Source organism: Lycorma delicatula, chromosome 12 (genome assembly GCF_047948215.1).
Source record: "Lycorma delicatula isolate Av1 chromosome 12, ASM4794821v1, whole genome shotgun sequence".
Classification (NCBI taxonomy): Eukaryota; Metazoa; Arthropoda; class Insecta; order Hemiptera; family Fulgoridae; genus Lycorma; species Lycorma delicatula.
Window position 1 is genome coordinate 65,664,258 of NC_134466.1, and position 23,082 is coordinate 65,687,339.

At 30.7% G+C, this 23,082-nt stretch overlaps 1 protein-coding gene across 3 annotated transcripts in view; it reads right to left on the bottom strand.

Annotated features, from left to right (window-relative positions):
• Nucleotides 1-23,082, bottom strand: part of LOC142333408 (ATP-binding cassette sub-family C member 4-like) — a 200,339-nt gene that overhangs the window by 79,351 nt on the left and 97,906 nt on the right. For 2 of the 3 annotated variants that reach the window (XM_075380456.1, XM_075380457.1), the window contains exons 2-5: nt 15,605-15,801; nt 12,342-12,452; nt 4,459-4,593; nt 458-662 (exon numbers count right to left, since the gene is read on the bottom strand). In XM_075380456.1, the coding sequence (XP_075236571.1) occupies nt 458-662; nt 4,459-4,593; nt 12,342-12,452; nt 15,605-15,678 (525 nt within the window). In that variant the 5' untranslated portion in view covers nt 15,679-15,801. Of the gene's footprint in view, nt 1-457; nt 663-4,458; nt 4,594-12,341; nt 12,453-15,604; nt 15,802-15,937; nt 16,052-23,082 lie in introns of those variants that run through there. The other variant, XM_075380458.1, reaches the window with a different exon arrangement.

The following is a 23,082-nucleotide window of genomic DNA, read 5'->3' on the forward strand; positions in this document are numbered from 1 at the left end:
CCTAATATAGAATATTGAAATACCTTACCTTAATTTTACCATAAAAGTATGTTTGCAGGACCCTGTATCCTCATCATGATTGAAATGTTTAATTAAAATGCATATTAAAAATTAAAAATACTAAAAAAGAAAAAAATTGAGCATTTTTATTAAATTTTGTTTAATAAATATATATATATATATATATAATTTTTCCTAAATGTTTAGTTATAGAAATTATTTAACAATTTTTCAATTTTTGTAAATGGTTTTTGAGATTAATCTTGTTTTATAATTTATTTCAAGAACGATTCTGTATAATTAATTATTTGTAGATCTAATGCAATTAAATTTCTTTTATGGACACCAGTTTTTATTAATATAGCTACAAATGCCATAATAAAGAAAAAGTTTAAAAGTTAACTGTGTAATCATAAATAATTAACCGAAATTACTATTACAAAAAAAAAAGACATACCTTTCTGTAAACTAATGATACACAAGACACACGAACTTTCATTCCGATTCTTAAAGCAGACGCCATATAGTGCTGCGTAAGTAGCGAGTAAAGTACAGTACAACATATTATACCAACGGCAGAAAGACTTGCTTCTTCGACAGAGATCCCTGAGTTTGGTTTAAAGTAACGTAATAATAAATCTAAAAAATATGGACGGGATAATCTGGAAATAAAAAAAAAATATATATATATATGAATGTAAGTCAATAATCCACAATGAAACTACAAACCTTACTTCAATAGAAACAAAAACTTCATAGCATTATTATTCAATATATTAAGTTTTCAATGCACTTTTTCCATTGTTGCACGAGCTTCCAAAAAAACTGTTTTTGGTCGAGCAACAAGCCATGTATGGACCTCTTTCTTCAGTTGATTAAAAGTGAATCTAGGGCCTGTTAATGCCCATTTATTTGAATTGGCCAGACAGATAATAATCTAAAGGAGCAAGATCAGATCTGTACAGAAGATGAGTCAATAGCTCAAACTTGAATTTCTGGAATTCAACTATGTGGGCAGCAATTTGTGGACGAACACTGGCATGCAACAAAACAATACCTTTCGACAGTTTTCTATGGCGTTAACTTCAAATTGTAAGCTTTAACATCTCAATAGGAAATTCATTGAATGCGTCCATCTCATATCCACCCCCTTCTTGTATAACACTTATGCAACCATCTTTGAATTTTTCAAACCACTCATAGACACTGTGTTCTTTAAAGCATTGCCTTGTACTGAGTTCTTCAGTCATGAAAATATTACCATTTAATGGTAATAAGTATGTTACAACAAAACGTTATATTATTTGGAAAATAGGTTATAATAATTAAAATAATATGAATACTTTCTTTTATTCATCAGTAAAGCGTATGAAATTAAATCAAAATTCATTTACATTTGTTAGTAATAGAAAATATGTTGGTGTAAATTGAATGTTTCACTGGCTGAAAAACTTATTTATTAATTGTTTATATAGAAATATTACGAATACGTAATAAAGCAAAATTCATTGAAAGATTTCTTAAATGTACAATGAAAATGGGATGAGTGATACCATATTTACATAGTACTAAATATTTAATGAATGGCGAGAAGGATAAATGCAAAATGTTATCATCACTGATAAATCATAATGTGTAAGAACCAATAATAAAAATTTATTTAGACAAATATTCACAATTTTTACACACTCCTTAACAGTTTCCTTAAATTTCATAATCTATGCTGCATGAAATTGTCGCATATTGTTTCAGTTATCAAAACATATATGCACATAAATAGTGCAATGGATACTCAGAAAGATCACAAGAACAATGTATTAAATAAGGAGCATAACAACAATAATTCTAAGTACTTTAAAATTTTCGAACACTAATAAGAAGAAAATAAAATTCTGATAAGAGATGAGATTTTACTATCAAAATATTGTACCAGAATTGGAACAGTTAAAGAAACACACCACGTAAAAACATAAAAGATCTGTTGTACATACAAGGATAGATGTGTTATTCTTTTGGAGGAATTTTTGCCCAAGAAAAGACTGGCAAGACATCTAGAACTAAAGATGTAAGTTTTTTGACTTCTAATTTTATTCAGGCAAATTATTTTTACGACAAATACAAAGCTAATGCCAGATGTCAATAGCATAACAACAATGAAAAATATCATATGAAAGTTAAATTTGTGTAAAATTTGATTAAAACACAAATTTTAACAATTTGTTGTCATCTTATAAAAATGTACCAGAACTTTCTGAGCAACTCTTTAAACTTATTAAGTTACAAAGCATCTTAATTTTAAGTTTAAAATATAAAAAAACATGTAATTTACATTGTTTTTTTTTTATTAATGAATTACTTTTTAAGTAGATTAAATAACTTAATGATTGCCTGTTATAATTTTGGCCTTACCGAAAATCGTAAGATTGTAACTGCAAGAAGAAAAAAATATATCAAGATAAACAATTTTTTTCTGATTTACAAGTGTGGGATATTAAATGAATGTACCTAATCCTTTACCGATTAATTATTTTCGCAAAAAGAATTTTTACTTTTTCCATTTAAAGAAAAATTAATGTTTTACATGCAATTAATTGTGATCGCACAATTGCATTTAATTATTATTAAAAACCACAATATTACCATCATTTAATAACACACAGAAAAATTACACCACATTCTGTTAAGTACAATAATTCTCCTCAATATGTCTCTATTAACATTTTTTTATAACTAGTTTTTAACTTAACAAGCATCAATTAATAAATTAGTTGAAAAAAAAATGAATAGCATTAATGTTTTAAATAAAATTAAAAGAATACTACACACATACGAGTCCTTTAGTTATTTATGTTATGAGAATTGTTCAATTATAAGAAGAAAATAGTGCTAACCAATCTTACTTATAAATGTAATACCATCTAAAAATAATAAAATCGGGTTGTTTTTTAAATTTTTCAATATTTTACTTTAATCTTACTAGATGAGGTTTCATTAACAGAGTAACAATTTTAAATCACATAACACTATGAGATTATTAATTCATGCAAAGGGGTGACATTATTACATGATCTATGAGTTTTGATTTTCACCTGTGCAGTCATAGCAAAATACACTCACCTTGTCTATAATCCTTTAACTAACATATTTCAAGTGACATGTAACATAAGATTTTTAGTCTCACATATCATCGTTTAACATACTGGCTAGGAATTTTTGTTTGTTTATACGAGGGACATTCACAAATTAACAAGACAAATTGATGAACAGAAAAAACAGTTCATTCAATATCAATGAAACTTTTTGAGGGTCAAGTTGGCAACCTTGGGAACACATTTATCAGCTGTTCAATCATATATTAATCTAAATATAACCTCTTTTGTTGATTTCAGAATGTCAGCTCCGCTTTAAACATGTGCGCCGGCAAAGCAACATTCTGTGTTAAGATTTTTGCTATCAGGTGTGAAATTGGCAGAAATTTACTCACGAATGTTGAAACAGTACAGTGAAAAGTGTTTAAACCACAGTAACGTGTAATATTAGTGTTAGAACCGCACATTCAATCATTCATGTACTGAATTATCGCAAAATGTGTTCGAGATGGGTAACAAGACAGTTGACTCAAGCTCATAAAGACAACTGGATTCGCATTTGTTCTGAGTTCAAAGAACAGTTTGAAGCAGAAGGTAAATGACTTCCTATGTAAGATATGTGGATACACCATTTCAAGCCCAAATCCAAACAGCAAAGTCTTAAGTGGAAACATCCAGATTCACCCACCAAAAAGAAATTCAAAGCTCATGCGTCAGCTGGTACAGTGATGTTGACAGTCTTCCGGGACTCAAGGCCCAATTTTTACGGACTATTTAGAAGAATCTGTGAACAATGAGTACTATTCTAACATGCTCCAACAGAAAAAAGTGAGACCCAAGATAGGGCAGAAACATCAGGGCGCTCCCTCAGAAGGTGTGATTCTCTTGCATGACAACACATGCCCCCCACATTGCTCAGAGAACAGGAGAAATGCTCAAGAAGTTGGGTTGGGAGGTTGTTCACATCCTCCTTACAGCCCAGACCTTGCCACATCCGATTATGATTTGTTCGGCTGGCTCAAAGACTTTTTACACGGCAAGGAGTTCGACAACAACAAAGCAGTCAAAAAAGCAGTACACGAATGGTTCAAGCAGCAAGGTAAAAAACCTTCTTCATTGCGGGAATCGGTAAGCTCACAGAACAGTGAGCCAAGTGTCTCAATGTTGCTGGAAACTATGTTGAAAGTAGTGTAAGTTTCATTTCATTGAATACATTTTTTTTTTCTCTACACCAATTTGTCTCTTGTATATAATCTGAATGTTATTCTGTTATGAGGTATCAAATGAAAAGAATATGATTGTTCAAGTAAATATCTACAAAATGTCTAAAATAACAAAATCAATTTAAAAAATGAATAAGATGACTTACTGAAGAATAAATTCGCAGAAAAAGTGTAAAAAGGCAAGCCACATATAATCACTTCCAAATGTTTTAAGTATTGTTGATAAAAGTGACGGAGATTTGTTTTTCTTTTCTGCTTTTTCTAAATTAATAATCCATTGTCTGCAAAACAAAATTGAAATAATAAAAAATAATCTAATATTAATTAATTTAAATCTAATCACTTAGTTAATGTAATGGATATTATAAATATGTTCAGATTAACACACATAAAAAGCTGACAATCACGTGTAGGAAAGAAGTATACAGAAACTGAACTTCTGTCTGGCACCTATAATACTAAACAGACATAAATCCCTTACATTTAAATGCAATTGAATGTATGATTAGAAAAAGCGTTTGATCATGTTAAAGCTGTATTAATAGTTCAATTTATATTAATGTCTGTTTATTTAACTCCAAACAACTACATTCTGACCCCATAGGGGAAAATACTCGCCATTTGACGGTCTCAGTCACCATGCCACCCCCTCCATAACTAGCCCTTATGGACTTTGCCGGAGGTCATATTCAATACCTCGGCATTGATATCTTTCAGTCTAGTCTCAGCCAGGATGCCACCAATGCAAATGCCACAACTGACATTCCCAACAGTGTATTACTAACTATCATGAACTCATAAACAAAACACATCATGCCAAGTGTTAAATAAGTCTGAATGGACTACACGGTATTGAAGGAACAGAACTACCTACTCCAAACAACAACAGAATAACGTCTGTTTATAAATATTTATTTGCCCTTTTTTATGATTAGAAATGAATTTTGTAACAAGTGAAAAAACATCAAGCCTGACAAGGATTCGAACCAGAGCCTTTGATATGAAAAGTAGAGATGCTACCACGAACAATAGTACTACAATAGTACTATGAACAATAGTACTACTGACAGCATTAATTTTTTTTTGACTTTATATCACCACATAAGCTTGAAGATTGAGTGTGGGATAAGGAAATGGATTTTTGTAGCATGTAAAAGATGCCATCCCAGACCAGAAGTCAAACCTGGGACCTGCGGATGAAAAGCCAAGATGCGTTACCATTCCGCCACAGAGATTGGCATTATTTTTACTTTTAAGAGTATATTTTATAGATCATTTTTATTACAGGATACTATAGTTTCATTAATTTTTTTTTATAAACAATACACTCTAGAAAACAGCTTTATCATATTAAATTTATTATATATTAGCTTTGAAACTTAAAAAATAGAAGATAGCTCTAATGGAGAAAAAGACTGTTAGTTTTTCTTTTAAATACATAAGTAATTCCGTAAAATATAAAAGTAGTTTTTTTTCACTTTTGAAATACAAATCAATAAATTAAATGTAGATATATAATAAATGAGCTTAATAAAATTATAATAAAACCCAAGTTCACAGTTATATGAAATTAGTAAAGCTGAATAGATAGATATTTCATTCCTTTAAATACTAGAGACCACATCAAAAATAGGTAAATACTCTATCTAAAAAAAAAAGACATGTATTTAGAATTTGCCTGGAAGGATTAAGATAAACAACTGGAAAACCATAAGCAAATAAACATAATAAAATAAAAAATCAATGAGCAAAAAAGATACTTAATTGTAGTCTGTCAGTATTAATTCACAAAAAGAACAGTTTTTAAAAAACTAAATTTTAAAAAATTATACACTAATCAAAAAAAGAAAACTACTTTTTTTTATTCTTTAGATTTTTGCTTTTAGAAGTCAGTACCACACTTATAGATGATTATAGGATAAGCAACTAGTAAGATGACCACTATAATAATCAACTGCCAACAATTTACTAATCCTTACCTTGGTGTTGACTTAAAAAATGACTAAAGAATTCAAGAAATATTATTTTTTACAACTTTTCGAAGAAATGTACAGTACTGCTTTTGGTCGCAAGGTGGGATTGGAGGGTGAAATTAAATTTCTTTTAAGTTTTGAGGTAGGAGGAGTACAAAAGTACCATTCATTTAAAACATAATTTCCTTAAAAGTAAAATGTAAAGAGAAAATTATAGATCTATATATATATATAGACCAATATGTAGACCTAAACATAAAATTTTTGGTTCACAAATCTCCAAAACTACTAAATTAATTTCATTAAAATTTAGATATGCTGTAATAGTCTATCTGAAGTTGTGCATATGCAAATTCAATGAGGATTGTTTGAGTCATTCCTGAGTTATGCTCAATTTACGATCGACATCAGACCAACATAAATTCAATTTGAGGTATTTTTATCAGTTGCATGATGGGATTGGGAAGTGAAATTCAATTTTCTTTACCTTTTGAGATATGAGCATTATGAAAATATTCACGTATAAAATTTTGTGGCTCGAAAATCTCAAAAATAACATTCATGTATAAAATTTTGAAGCCCAAAAATCTCCAAATCTGCTACGCCAATTTCATTGAAATTTATATATATCTGAAGTTGTGCATGTGAAAACTTGATAAAGACTGGTTGATTCGTTCTTCAGTTATACTCAATTTAAGGTTGACAACAGACACTGTATTGATGTATTTTTCAATCATGCTTATGCAGTGAATCACAATGGTGAGCAAGTTAAAATTAATACTTGTGTGTAAGTTCATCTAATTTTAATGAAATGTATGTAATGCGTTGTACTCTAAAAATCAATACCGATTCTGTCTGCAAAATAGTGAGGCCAGTAGAAATGAAAAGTCATTATTCTTGTGCAGAACTACACAAAAGGTTTTATGTTTAATACAGACTTTTTAAGTCAATTTTATTTTAAAAAAAATTACTTTAAATATTTTATTTTTATTTAAAATTTGAACAGACCTATAAAATCACTACCTAAATGAATTACTACCTAAATAAATTATTGCATTTCACAAAAAAAAAAAAACATTTTGCAGTTCTGCGCAACATACCTCAAAATAAGGTTATATTATTATAAAAAGGAAATTACATTTTAAGTGAATGGTGTTTTTGTACTCCTCATACACCTCATACCTCCAAATGTAAAGAAAATCAATTTCATCCCCCATCCCACCATGTGACTGAAAGTGGTACTATCATACTTTTCTTCAGAAAATTTGGAAAAAAAAGAATCTTAATTTTATGATTTTCCTTAATAAAATTAAGAATAAGAATACACAGAAATAATGTGAAGAGACTGCTAATAATTCTTTCTGGAATGACTAAATATATATTTGTGCATTAAATACTTTTTAACATAAATTTTCTAGAATTTTTGCTTGAAAATACTTTCAATAACAAAGTTAATTATGGCATTGATGACGATTGTGATTTTATGTGACATACTGATTGTGCTATAATTATCCAATACTAAATATTGATAACAGCAAAACGTCCACCATAAAACTGTCTACATAAGTGATCTATTCTTTTATTTAGAATACCTTGATTAGTCACATACTCAAAACTTATAATGGGACTGCAAAAGAAACTTCTAGAAAAAATTTTTTTTAATCAAAATTCACCCATTATTTAAGAGTAACGCTTAAATATAAAAATTATACTATATGGGTTGAATTGAGAAATCATTTAGCTGATATCTGTTAAAAATAATAATTATGTGACACAACTGTGTTACAATAATATATAAATTTAATTTAATTTTAATAATGCCTAACTATATTATCTAATCTAATTTTAAATAAGCTGGCAGAAATATATTTTTAAATGAATTAATAACTTATTTAAATAGCGACAGAAGTATAATTATGCCCTTCTTCATTGACCAAAATGTTTCACTGTGACATGAATAAAATGCAGTCATCTGATTTGATTGAAAAAGACATTCTTAATTTTTTTTTATAATTAAGTAAGTATATCATAGTAGCACAGATGATTTATGCAAAACTTCCCAGTGGAAAGTTGATGATTAGACCAGTTAAACAAACGGTATTTTAACATTAATGATTCTTTGATACTGACTTTCAGTGATATTCTGTTTTAGGTTCTTATTAACATATTTAGGAAGATTAACATCTGATTAAACCTGGGATAGGTTTTAGGTTTTAAAAATGCTGGCATGATAATTCATGGAGAAAACAAGCTATACTCATTAAATAAACAAGGGATGCAGGCAGGCAGACATCTAAATAACCTAAGTCAAGAAATCTGTACTAGACATCTGGAGACTACTGGAACATCATATTAATCAGTCAGTATATATAAATGATTTGTTTTTACTGTAAATAGCTCATTCATAAATATAAACATAAGAAAAATTAACATTTTTCATTTATTAAATGACAATATAAATAATTCATGTTTACAAAAATGAACACAATCTGATGGGCCACTTAAGATTTACATCCTGAAAACTTATTCTTACTTTTTTATAGAACTTCAAATTGTAATATTATACTTCAGATGGGATTATAAGTAGAGATAATAAATGTTTAAACATTACAGCTAAGATTTTATTAAGATGTTTAAAACTGAAACAATATGGTTTGATTTTATTAAAGACAAAATTAATCTGAATTCAAAGGGCTGAAAATGTTAAATACCTATCTTAGATAACTACCAGTTCTAATAAAAAAATTAAAAACTAATTACAAGTCCAATATGGTGCTATTAGGTTCAATTTTACAAGTCAAAAATAAGTATTTTTAAACAAATCAGTAAATTTTTGGTAAAAGACAAAAAATTAATAAACAATTTTGTTCCAAAAAATAAATTTTATGATGAATCAAGATGTCATTAAAGCTAAAAGATTAATAATGATTATCAGAGGGAGAAATATTAATTGAAATAGAAAGAAAAAAAAGCTGAAAATTGAACTGTTAAACACATCAGAGAAGTTTGCCCTAGGACAGCTTATGAAGGGACTCCTGAAGATTCCTGATGGCGACTCCAGAATCAGTAGCTTATATTAATTTGTTAGAGGTTTGTTTGTAATTTTTGACTGTAATTGGTTTTGTGTATCGGTGCCATACGCTAAATAAATAAATAGCAGACAACTATAACAGAATTTTTTGGGATGGAGATCTGATTTTCCAAAAATTTTACTTACAAATATTGTTATTTTTTAATTGTTAACAAATATGCCTAAGAAAAATATGACCTTAATTAGGTGAAATCTCAAGATACTGAGAGTGACCTTGTTCTGCAGCCTTACCCCTTGACTTTTTAAATTGAAAATTTAATGGTTTCAATGCTACATACACAAATGTAATCTGACCAGATTTGGTCAAAATCAGTCCAGCAGTTCAGGAGATATAAGGTGATTTAGAGGCCAACATCAAACACATGCACAAACGAACATTAATATTCGGAAAATTTCCATTCGGTTTATTGGTTCCTTGGGTGTCAAAATGTCAAGTTCGGGTGAAAACCACATATGCCCAAATTGGTCCAAATCATATTGTAATTGATCCAAATCAATTACAATGCATTCCCTTCTAGAGCTATAGCGCTATCTAGGCAGGAAATTAATAATCGAAATTGCTATCTTTATATACAGCATAAGAATTAATTTCCAGTTGCCAATATCTAAATTAACTGTCGTGTGGTAATGAACTAATTTTAAGCACATTCTTTCTTTGTTGAAAATTAAATAGAAATAAAGTATCATAGAAGCTGAGTTTTGAAAATACTTACCTCCAAGTTATATTAAGTTTAATAGAAGTAAAATCTTAATTTAAAAAACTAAGGGCTTTAATCTGTAATAAAGGTAAACACAAGAATTTTATATAATTTAGATTGGTGTATATATATATATATATCTGTGTGTGTGTATGTATGTGTGTGCGCGCGCGCGTGTGTGTGTGTGTGTGTGCAATCCCTGTCTCAGTAATTTCCACATCCTAAAATTCACTTAGCCTATTAAAGAAAGGAACATCTGCCGATTTTGTTTTTCTGTTTAGCCTCCGGAACCACCATAAGGTGTTACTTCAGAAGATGAATGAGGACGATATGTATAAATGTAAATGAAGTGTAGTCTTGTACAGTCTCGGATCGACCATTCTTAAGATGTGTGGTTAATTGAAACCCAGCTGCCAAAGAACACCGGCATTCGCAATCTAGTAATCAAATCCATATAAAAGAAACTGCCTTTACTAGGATTTGAAACTTAGAACTCTCGACTTTGAAATCAGCTGATTTTCGAAGAAGAGTTTACCACTAGACCAACCTGGTAAGTTAACTCTGCCAACGGTCAGAAGGTGCTACAAATTGAACCAGGATGACAAATACAAGGAATCTACTCAAGGATAAAGTTGTAAATAATAAAAAAGGGGGAGCAAAGAGGAAGGAACTGCCTCTCCTTGAGATTAATCAGGATAGTTTACAGTCTGGGCCAAAATCAATAATGAATCATACAAGGATCTACATAAAAAATGTCATCCGAACTAGAAAGCTATGTTGAAATATCATTATGAATTTATTATAAACTCTTGAAACCTTAAATTCTTCACGCTAACATATCCAAGAACAACTTGCATCTTATGTTTTCCTTTGGATTCAAACTCAGCACAAATTACTATCTAAATTTTAAAATTTATCATAACGGTTTATCTTGAAATGTAGTAGAAATAACAAAGATGGACCACTAAATGGGAAAATAGGAGGAGAAAAAATTATGGAGGTAGAAGAATTTTGTTATTTGGGAAGTAGAATTACTAAAGATGGACGAAGCAGGAGCGATATAAAATGCCGAATACCACAGGCGAAACGAGTCTTCAGTCAGAAATATAAATTTTTTACATAAAAAATTAATTTAAACATCAGGAAAAGATTTTTGAAAGTATCTATTTGGACCGTATCTTTTTATGGAAGTGAAACTTGGACGATCGGAGTATCTGAGAAGAAAAGATTAGAAGCTTTTGAAATGCGATGCTATAGGAGAATGTTAAAAATCAGATGGGTGGATAAAGTGACAAATGAAGAGGTTTTGCGGCAAATAAATGAAGAAAAAAGCATTTGGAAAAATGTAGCTAAAGAAGAGACAGACTTATAGGCCACATACTAAGGCATCCTGGAATAGTCGCTTTATTATTGGAGGGACAGGTAGAAGGAAAAAATTGTGTAAGCAGGTAATGTTTGGAATATGTAAAACAACATGTTAGGGATGTAGTATGTACGGGTATACCGCGAAATGAAATGACTAGCACTAGATAGGGAATCTTGGAGAGCTGCATCAAACCAGTCAAATATTGAAGACAAAAAAAAATCTTAAAGGTCTCCATTCTTTGTAGTAGATAGAAGGAACTAATAAAGAATTTTAATTTATATGGCTAGATTTTTATATAAATGCAGTTCAGTCCATTAACATATCATTAAGGCATTTTAAGGAAAAAACCATTTTCTAAATAAAAAATTTTCATCTGTTTTATATTTTGATTCTAAAGAGTTTAAATGCAAAATTCTTACGACCCACCATAAATTTATCTACCTTTAATAACACTATAATAAAAAAATTCACTGATTTACGTTCATTATTTTCTAAAATATTTTTTTTAGAAAATACATTATTTTTTAAGTAGAAAATTATAAAAATACAAAATCATAGGAAAAAAGAATCAACAAAGTTAATAAACATATTTTTTTTAATTTTAAGATTATTTACTAATCACAAATACATGGAAATAAATAATTTGTTCGTTCTGATCTTAGATCAAACAGCAGCTGCATATAAAGCTTTGACTAGGTTATATGGAGGCAGGCATGATTTTTGGATTTTTTTATAACCATGATTTAATCCATCTAGATGATTCTATACCATCCAAATTACAAGAAGAACAAAATATAGAAAATTTTGTAATGTATTATGAAGACTCAATGCTTTTATATTAACATAATATTAAAATTATTAGGATATTTAAATCACAATTAAATAAAATAACGTATCTTACTTTTCTATTCTGTCACCAAGCACACTTGAAAAATCATCTTTCATCGGCGTAAAAATATCTTGAATATCAAATACTCTACGATAACCATCTCTAAGTATTTTATATGTCCATCTGCAAAAAAAAATTGAGTTCATACACACATATTATACAAAATAAACACAAGAAAACCCCGATATTTTGATTTATTAGTTTTGAAAAAGTGAGGAAAAAGAGAATTAAAATTTTAAAATTGAATAAAAAAATTACGCAAACAATCCAGAGTTAATTAGAACATTTAGTTAATTAATTAAGGATATATTTAAAGACAGTGCTTTTTTTATACATTAAAATGTCAATGGTAGGCAAGGTCCCGGAGTAAATAAAAATGAGTAAATAAAGATAATAAGAATATTATCTCATAATGCTGAAAAATATTAAAATATCAATAATTCTACAGGTGTAAAATATAAGAAAAATCAACAAACACTACAACACTAATAAATTCATTCAACGGATGATGTCAGTTGAAGAGCATGAAAAAGTAGATACTGTTTATACAGACTTAAAATGTGAAGTGATATTTTAAAATATGACTTATGAACGAATGGACTGATTCCACTGATTTTTTCAAGCATTTGGCAAAGTTTAAATAATGATTCAAAAGTAGTTTAGAAAAAATAACATCACTTTCTTCATTTTTTTTTTCATTTTTAATCTAAAATTCTCTTCTGTTAGTAATTATAAAATATTTTTATAATCAAGTTCAATATCATCTAACATCAATAGTTTTTTTTTTTATATTTTTTCTTGTAAATCACAAAAAAATTTCTCCTGATAATACTTTCAGTTCAGCTATTAAAAATACGTTTTTTTTTTTTTTTTTACTATATCTGGCTGGCTGCAATTTCTTCTAACAAGAACTTAATGTTTTTGCTTTGAAGTCATCCAGAGAGTGTCTTATATTCACAATGCTATCAGCAACTGAAAAATTCTTTCAAACTTAATGTTAATTTGTATCATTTTCCATACCAAATAATCTATACGAGAACAAAAATAGAATATACTGCACTGTTCACAAATTATTTTTAATATATACGGTAAATATTTAGGGTTGTATTTACTCAATGAGTAAATACAACCCTAAATATTTACCGTCATAAATTGGGGGACTGTACTTTGTTTATAGTTTAGAAAGAAAAAACATTCCTTCTTCCTTAAAAATGTTGTAATTCTATAGGCTTCTTAGTTGATGTAGGTTAGGTTTATTTTCTATCATTAGGAATGTTTTTTGTTTTTTTTTCAATATTAACTATTATTTTAATAATATATATATATATATATATATAATTAATGTAATTTTTATTTTTCCCCATGTTAATATAATGTTCTATCCATTTTTATTGTTTAAGTGAATAAAAGTCTATTTTATTATATATTAGCTATATTTTATTATATATTTCTATAAAGACTGGTTGAATTGGTTGGCGAAGTCGAATGACAAACGGGCAGTTTGGTGAATGAAAATCATTTAGTTGAATTTGATGACATTAGTATCTAACTTCACATGATTAGACCGCTACAATTTTTTGTTTGTTTCTCAATACAATTCTGTCCTAAATAATTAAATTTATTATTACTTTTAGCAACACTACATATTATTTATATTATAAAAAATCTGTTTTAATCATTTTTCAATAATTACACTTATTACTGTATTATTTTTAAATTTTTCTAACATACATAATATTTACTGTTAATATAAAATATTATCAAGCTACAACTTAAAAATCATTTTGTTTAGGATACTTATAAACGAAATTAAAAAATAATCGTATAGAACATTTATCATCAACTTTATATGAGAAAAAATAAAGATTTTTTTTCGGCTGTCAGCTGTGGTCCATGAAATGATAACAATTATTTTTTATTTTTGTTCCTTAATTGTTCTACTGGACGATTCAAAAAGGGCTTAACAACTTTAAAAGCATATAAAAATTTATTTAGCTAACTTACAGATTCAGTTGAGATTTCATTTCATATAAAAACACAAGTTTGTAACCCAACATTCACTTTTGTATGATATGGCTTTCATATGTAATGCAACAAACATACAACCTGAAGGAATTTCATTCCAGACTGTAGCCCAGCAAGTTGGGCGTTACCTCTGCAGCTGCAGAATTAATTTGAAATCTTAGCTCAACAAAATTTGCAGGCAAAGGAGATAAATAAACCTGATCTTTAATGAAACCCGCAAGAAAAAATCTAGCGGGGTCAAATCTGGAGAACAAGACGGCCATGCAACTGAACCTTCATGACCGATCCACCAACCTAGGAAGAATCCAGTATCCAGAAAATCTCAAACTTCTAGACGGTAGTGAGGTGGTGCTCCGTCTTGCTGGTAGTAAAGGCATTCATCTTGGTCATGATTGTCTGACTGAGGAATTGGAAAATTTTGAAGCATATCCAGATAAACAATACCATTTACAATTGCCTCCTGGAAGAAGAACACGCCATACAGTCTTTGTTTGCTTATTGACCTTAAGGCTACCAAGAATGTGCTGAAAAGTTTCACGAGGGTTTTCACTACCCCAAATTCAACAGTTGTACGTGTTTACCTTGCCACTGATGTGAAATACTGACTCATCACTAAAACCAAAACACACAGCGACCACATCCCCCACCAGTAAGTGTATCCATTTTTAACAACACTGGTGGTTAAATTCCTTTATTTTTCTGTTTTTTAGCCTCCGGTAATTACCTTTCGGATAATAATTGTACAGTCTCAGTTCGACCAATCCTGAAATGTATAGTTAATTGAAACCCAACCGCCACAGAACACCGGTATGCACGATCTAGTATTCAAATCAGTGTAAAAATAGCTGACTTTACTAGGTCTTGAACGCTGGAACTCTCGACTACCAAATCACCTGATTTTGGAAAAAGCGTTCACCGCTAGACCAAGCCGATGAGTTAAACTAATAATTCTGTAAACAATAGACCTCACTTATTTTGTAATTATTAATTTGACAAATCGGGAAATTTTAATGAATTTGTAATTTTAAAATGAGATAATACCGGAGCTATGCAGAAGTGAGTACAGCGGTAGGATTGAAGTGGCAGTATGTTAAAGCTACCTAGATCAGAGCAAACAGGTTGGAAACATTATATTCTAAAAGAATTTTTCTATCGTCAAAGACACCGATGAATATTGATTTTTAATTCCTATTAATATTCATTAAATTTAAATAAATGTGTTAAAAAATTCTTATACAAATAATACTTACACAAAAAATAATGAATTAATACACGATACTTTTTCTCTGGGATTATCAGGCGCTTTTCTATGTGTTGCATCCATATTGCATAAACATAAATCGTTGTTCTAGTTTTAACTTGTTCAATTAAAAAAATGATTCGCCAGAAATTCCAAACAATCAAACAGAAACAGCACTGAAGCACAAGTTACACTTAAACTATAAACCTGTAACAAAAATACATACATTTAGTAATTTATATATATATATATATTAAAAAAATTAAAGTAATACACAAACACTATTAAAAGAGTAATGAATTTATTAAAGGCGAACAGTAAATCATTAAAAAAAAAAAACCACCTGCCATCTTCCCTAAGATAAATTATATGGATACTTTTTATAACTGAATAAAACACAACCATGAAATGTTTACAAATGAAACAAATACAAATAAAATTCGAATATTTTTCTTTCAAAATATAGAAATGTCGCTTGGAGGTGGATGAAATAGAAATCTTGACTGGTTATATGAATAAGGAAAACAAGACAAGATGTTCTGTTAAAAAAAAAGCAATAAGACTTGTCCTTGAATAAATTGAAACGTAAAATAATACTTGGTCGGTATGTTTTCGAATAATAATGGGTAGCGAGCGTATATTATGATGCGAGTGTAAAAGTACCGCCCACACGGGTCGATTGAACACGAACGAAGATTAAAAAACACGTGACGCCCGCAATCGATCTCGAACGTACACAAAATTTAAAATTAGGCTGTTGTTTGCCAGTGGGTACAGATATAAGGCCGACCATTTAATCGTACTTAAATTACAACTACATTTAGTTATTATTATTGAAACGAGCTGTTTCAATTAAACTTTTAATTGAAACGATTTAACTTCTAAACGTTTTAACTTCACACCACACCGCACGCAATAATTATTAATTAAAAACAAATGTGACTTAACGACTAACCTGTTAACCATTTCCTTCAAATTGATGTCATACAAAAATTACATCCGACTTCATTCAACATTTTGTCAACAACATTATTTTGAATTAGGATGTTTTGACGAAACCCACCGGGTTGGTCTAGTGGTTAACGCGTCTTCCAAAATCAGTTGATTTTAGAAGTCGAGAGTTACAGCGTTCAAGTCTTAGTAAAGCCAGTTATTTTTACACGGATTTGAATACTAAATCGTGGATACCGTTGTTCTTTGGTGGTTTGGTTTCAATTAACCACACATCTCAGGAACGGTCGAACTGAGAATGTACAAGACTACACTTCATTTACACTCATACATATCACCCACATTCATCCTCTGAAGAATTATCTAATCCGGTAGTTACCGGAGGCTAAACAGGAAAAAGAAATAGAAAGAATGTTTTGACGATCATCGCCCCCATCAACAGACATGATGACTGGTATATAAATATTTACCTGTCAAAGTTTAATAAACATTAACAGTGTCTGAATTAGTATTGGTGGAGTTAATAGTACTGTAGACGGGATAGAATACCGTAATATCAAATCTTAAGTAGCAAGAAGCCAGTCGTCGATCCAAATTCTATTCCCTCCCTGCGTCAAATGAGCTTTCTAAATGTTGACAAGTAAAACGTATTTTTGTATTAAACCTAGCAATTCCAAATTATTCACAAGTTGCTTATTTCAACAAAGAAAAAGGTTGAAAACCTTTGTAATCAACCAAAAAAATGGTTTATTTTATAAGTAGTAATAATTTTCCGTACGCTTTTACTAGAAGTAAAACTAATTAATCTTTCAGCTGGTAATCAATAAAATTATATTACTGTTATTTATTGAATCTAATTAAACAAATCTATATATATATATATATATATATATATATATATATATATATATATATATATATATATAAAAATTAATGTTTGTCTGTCTGTATGTCTCTTATGCCTTCCTAAGCCGTTCATCCGATAGCGATGAAACTTTGGGGAATGGTTGGACGCATGCCAGGGAAGGTTTCTGAATTACTTTGGACCCGCTAGGTGGCGCTGGCGTCGAGATATTTCAAAAAATTGTATTTACGGTCCGATTTGCCTGACATTCAGAATACATGTTAATAACATGGAAAGAATTATCTCTGCAAAAAATGAACCCGTTAGATGGCGCTGGGGGCAGAGATATTTAGAAAAAATATATTTACGGACCGATTTGGTTCATATTCATAATATGAATATTAGTTACGTGAAAAGAAATATTTTTGCAAAAACTATACCCGCTAGGTGGGGCCGGTGTCGAGAGATATTTACGAAACAAATATACAAACAGGCTTTTTTATTACATATATATGTATATATATATATATATATATATATATATATATATATATATATGTTCGTATGTGTGTCCGCTAAAGACCAAAAAACTAATGGACCGATTTACGCGCGGGCAAAAGGGGAAAAGGGGAAAATGGAAAAAGGGGAAAAGGTTGAAAGAGAAGGGGAAACGGGAAAGGGTAAAAGGAAACTGGGAGAGGGGTGAGGGAAAAGGGTGAAAGGGAGAAGTTGGAAAGGGAAAAGTGGAAGGAGAATAAGTGAAATGTAAAATTTGTGAAGTTCAGTTTTTAAATTTTTTTATCAAATTTTCAACTATGTTCATTTAAACTCTCTCTCTCTCTCTCTCTCTCTATATATATATATATATATATATAGCAATAGCGAAGAATTGCCGGGTCTGCTAGTATAAATTATAAATATTTATGGATATTTTTTATTACATACGGTAATTATTTAGTTGAGGTGCCTCAACCCGAAATAAAAAAAAACATATCAAATTCATTCAAAATTAATATTTAATCATTTAATGATGTATTTTGGGTGTCGGAAAATAGAAAATTAGTAAAAATTTACATGGAACTAGCAGTTAATGATGTTAAAGAATAATTTAGATTCGGAGTAACAGTACAAGGTGAAAAGATAAAGATGCTACGATTTGCTGATGATATAGTAATTCTAGCCGAGAATAAAAAGGATTTAGAAGAAACAATGAACGGCATAGATGAAGTCCTACGCAAGAACTATCGCGTGAAAATAAACAAGAACAAAACAAAAGTAATGAAATGTAGTAGAAATAACAAGATGGACCGCTGAATATGAAAGTAGGAGGAGAAAAGATTATGGAGGTAGAAGAATTTTGTTATTTGGGAAGTAGAATTACTAAAGATGGACGAAGCAGGAGCGATATAAAATGCCGAATAGCACAAGCTAAACGAGCCTTCAGTAAGAAATATAATTTGTTTACATCAAAAATTAATTTAAATGTCAGGAAAAGATTTTCGAAAGTGTATGTTTGGAGTGTCGCTTTATAAGGAAGTGACACTTGGACGATCGGAGTATCTGAGAAGATAAGATTAGAAGCTTTTGAAATGCGGTGCTATAGGAGAATGTTAAAAATCAGACGGGTGTATAAAGTGACAAATGAAGAGGTATTGCGGCAAATAGATGAAGAAAGAAGCATTTGGAAAAATATAGTTAAAAGAAGAGACAGACTTATAGGCCACATATTAAGGCATCCTGGAATAGTCGCTTTAATATTGGAAGGACAGGTAGAAGGAAAAAATTGTGTAGGCAGGCCACGTTTGGAATATGTAAAACAAATTGTTAGGGATGTAGGATGTAGAGGGTATACTGAAATGAAACGACTAGCACTAGATAGGGAATCTTGGAGAGCTGCATCAAACCAGTCAAATGACTGAAGACAAAATAAAAAAATAAAAAAAAGTAAAAATTTACTTAGTGATACAAATAAAAAAAAAAAACAAAAACGCAACAGAATTACTAAAAACGAACAACAAAACGAAAAGTAACAACTATTAACGAAAACTGCAATAATAGCCACGAATACTCGGAGCAAGAAAAACGCAACCGCAATCATCAAGTGCTGAACCTAACCTAATTAATTATTTATTACACTTAAATAATCAAAACATAACCAACAGTTATGTTTTGAGTTTTGGTTTGGTTTTTAACCATCAGTTATCAGTCAAGGTTAGCGAGCGTAGGTTAATTATATTTTTTTATTTTCATGTTTATATCTTTAAATATAATGTTTCTCACTATGATATAAGTATTTTTCTCGATTTTCATTGTGTTACGTGTTATTTGTAGTACTATGTAAATTTTTATTAATTTTCTCTTTTCCGACACCCAAAATACATCATTAAATGGATAAATATTAATTTTGAATGAATTTGATATGTTTTTTTGTGACTTCGGGGTGAGGCATCTCAACTCTATATATATATATATATATATATATATATATATATATACACTATTCGACAAAGCGAAGGTCATATTCTGAGAATTTACAAACTACTTCTGCGTACAGCAGTCACGTTCCAGTGGTAGTGGTAGTAAGAAAATAATTGTAGTAAATAATAACTTCTGCCGTAAGATTAGATTGCTATTTTAAACATTACTGTCTGTGTGTATAGACGCAGACGCATATCATGATATTGTTACATAATATTATACATAATTATATATAATAATATACAGAATGTCCATAAAGTCTTTCCATAATTACAAAAAAAAAAAAAAAAAACAGTTGTAACTATTACAGTTACAGCTGTGCGGTTTGTGGCAAAAGAAAGAAAAAATTATCAAGTTTTTTATAATATTGGTTTGTTGCAGGTACAGGCAGAATAGAGGGCGGCACTGTGATCATGGCGTCAATGCAGGAGAAGGCGCAATAATTTTTGTGGTATCACGAGTCGAAATCACCGATTACTGTGCAGCAAAATTTTAGAACGGAATACGGATGCCTCCACCTTATAGCAAGAGTATCGATGTCTGGTATGCAAAGTTTAAGGAGAATGTTAGTGAAGTCGACCTTCCGCGAACAGCGCGGCCATCCTTTAATGAAGAGAAGGTTGAGGTTGTACAGTAAGCATTTCTACATAGCCCTTTCAAATCTACCCCTAGCGCATCTCATGAACTAGAGATTCCCTGGTCAACAGTACACGAAATTTTACACAAGAAACTAAAGTTGCACGCGTATAAAGTTCAGATATTTCAACATCTACATCCAGATGACGGCCCTCGTCGTGTTGCCTTTGCGATGGAGATATTACAACGAATTGATAACGACAGACAACGAGTACCTGCAACGTGTGTGTGTTTCAGACGAGGCTACTTTCCACACCTCAGGGAAAGTAAACAGGGATAATGTAAGAATATGGGCTCAGAAAATCCGTGCTTTACCAAGGAAAATATTAGAGGTTCTCCTAAAGCGAATGTGTGGGACGGTTTGATGCAGAACAGAATCATCGATCCCTTCTTTTACATCGAGCGATTAATAACAGCTAACATTATTTACCTGGATATGTTGCTATATCTCAACTAAATGACTTGCAATCTAGGTGGTTTTTCCAGTAGGATGGCTCACCACCACGTTGGGGATTACTAATTCAAGATTTTCTGAATGAATCATTTCACGGCAGATGGATTGGATGCAACGGTCCTAATCCCTGGTCACCACGATCACGAGACATAGCTTCCTTAAACATTTTCCTCTGGAGTTACGTTGGACAGAGTCTATGGAACTCCCGTACCTGATCTGTACACATTGAACAGCTTCAGTTATTTTCTGAAAATAACTGAAGCTGTTGCTAGTATTACCGAAGAAATGCTGGTCAACATATAGCGTGAAATTGATTATCGGTTGGGCATTCTACGAGAGACAAAAGGAGCACACGTTGAAGTTAATTGACATGGTAAAAAAACTTGATAATTTTTTCTTTCTTTTGTCACAAACCGCACAGCTGTAACTGTAATAGTTTTTTTTTTTTTTTGTAATTATGGAAATACTTTATGGACACCGTATAATTTACTACGTATTATTAATATCATTTTTATTTAAATGTTTAATAATAAAACATCAGTTTTTCCTCTCCTTAATTATGGCTATTTTTGTATAAATAATGATTTTTTCTTTTTCCCTGTAATTTTGTAATAAAAGATCAATTGTTTTCTTAGTCGATGTACTTTAAAACATAAGCATGATGAAAATACATCGTACGTGATTTTTTAGTCCTGTTACCCAATTGTTAATGTCTGGTAACTTTTTTCTAAGAAAGGGAAATTTTGTTTTGTGACACAAAGGTGGTAGCGCTACGGTATAGATACGGCAGAGTGAGTTGATTATCCTTGAGCTGTGTAAACTTTTGTGCCGTTTCCGGTCGTGTTACAAACAGAATGTCTTTTATCATAGAATAACGAGTTTTCATTCTTGAACGATATTTTGCTACGAAATCGTACGCGAGTGTAAAAGAATCATTTCAAATTAAATTTGTTGGTGTTCCACCGCCAGAAAAAATGTCAATTTCTAGGCTAGCAAACCGATTTCGAGAGACAGGTAGTGTTTGCGACAGAAAACGTAGCGGTCGACCGACTCGCTTGACAGATGACGTTTTAAAGAATGTAAAAACAAGATCGCTCAATTCTCCACGGAAAAGTTTACGAAAACTTTCCACGCAAGTCGGTTTGTCATATTCGAGTGTTCAGAAAGCAGCTAAAAATTTGAAATTGTATCCGCATCGCTTACGATTAGTCCAAGATCTTCAGCCTCCAGATTTAAACAAGCGATTGCAATATTGCCGTAGGTTTAGGTCTCTCGTAAACGATAACGGAATCGAACTTTTAAACACAGTGTTCTTTAGAGATGAAGCTTGGATCCATCTCGACGGTTATGTGAACAGTCAAAACTGTCGAATTTGGGAGGTTGAAAATCCTAACGCTTTACAAGACAAATCTTTGCATCCTGAAAAATTGGTGTGCGATATCTCGTCGTCGTATAGTCGGACCCGTATTCTTCGAACAGACAGTAAATGGTGAAGTATACAGGAATATTGTGCGGCAATTTGTGTCCCTCCTGGAACCTCAAGAACGGTATTGCTGGTTTCAGCAAGACGGCGCTACATGCCACACGTCTCGAGAAACCGTGGATTTTCTGTAAGAGTTCTTTGATGATCGAATAATAAGCAAGGAATTGTGGCCTCCAAGATTCCCAGACCTCACATCTCCTGATTACGTTTTGTGAGGTTATATTAAGTCCGAGGCCTTCAAAAACAATCCTCACACTATTGATGAACTTAAAAGTCAATATTACAAACTTAATCGCGAATATTTCCAACGCACCTCTTAAAAAGGTTTCTGCTAATATGCTGAAAAGAGTCCGTGCGTGTATAACCGCAAGGGGGTGGGCATTTTGAGCATATTCTTTAACAGTTATTTAAGTAATAGCTTTCTATTAAATCTCTTTTGTAAGTAACAAATACATTTTTTTATTCCACCTAAATTTCCCTTTCTTAAATTACATTTAAGATTGGGTAACAGGACTAAAAACTCACTCTATAAAATAAAATAGTAAGTATACATTTCTTATATCAATTGTTTTGATAAAGCAACCTAATTTAATCGGACGGTTTCTTGTTTAGAACGGATAGACAGGCATTTCACATAGTTGA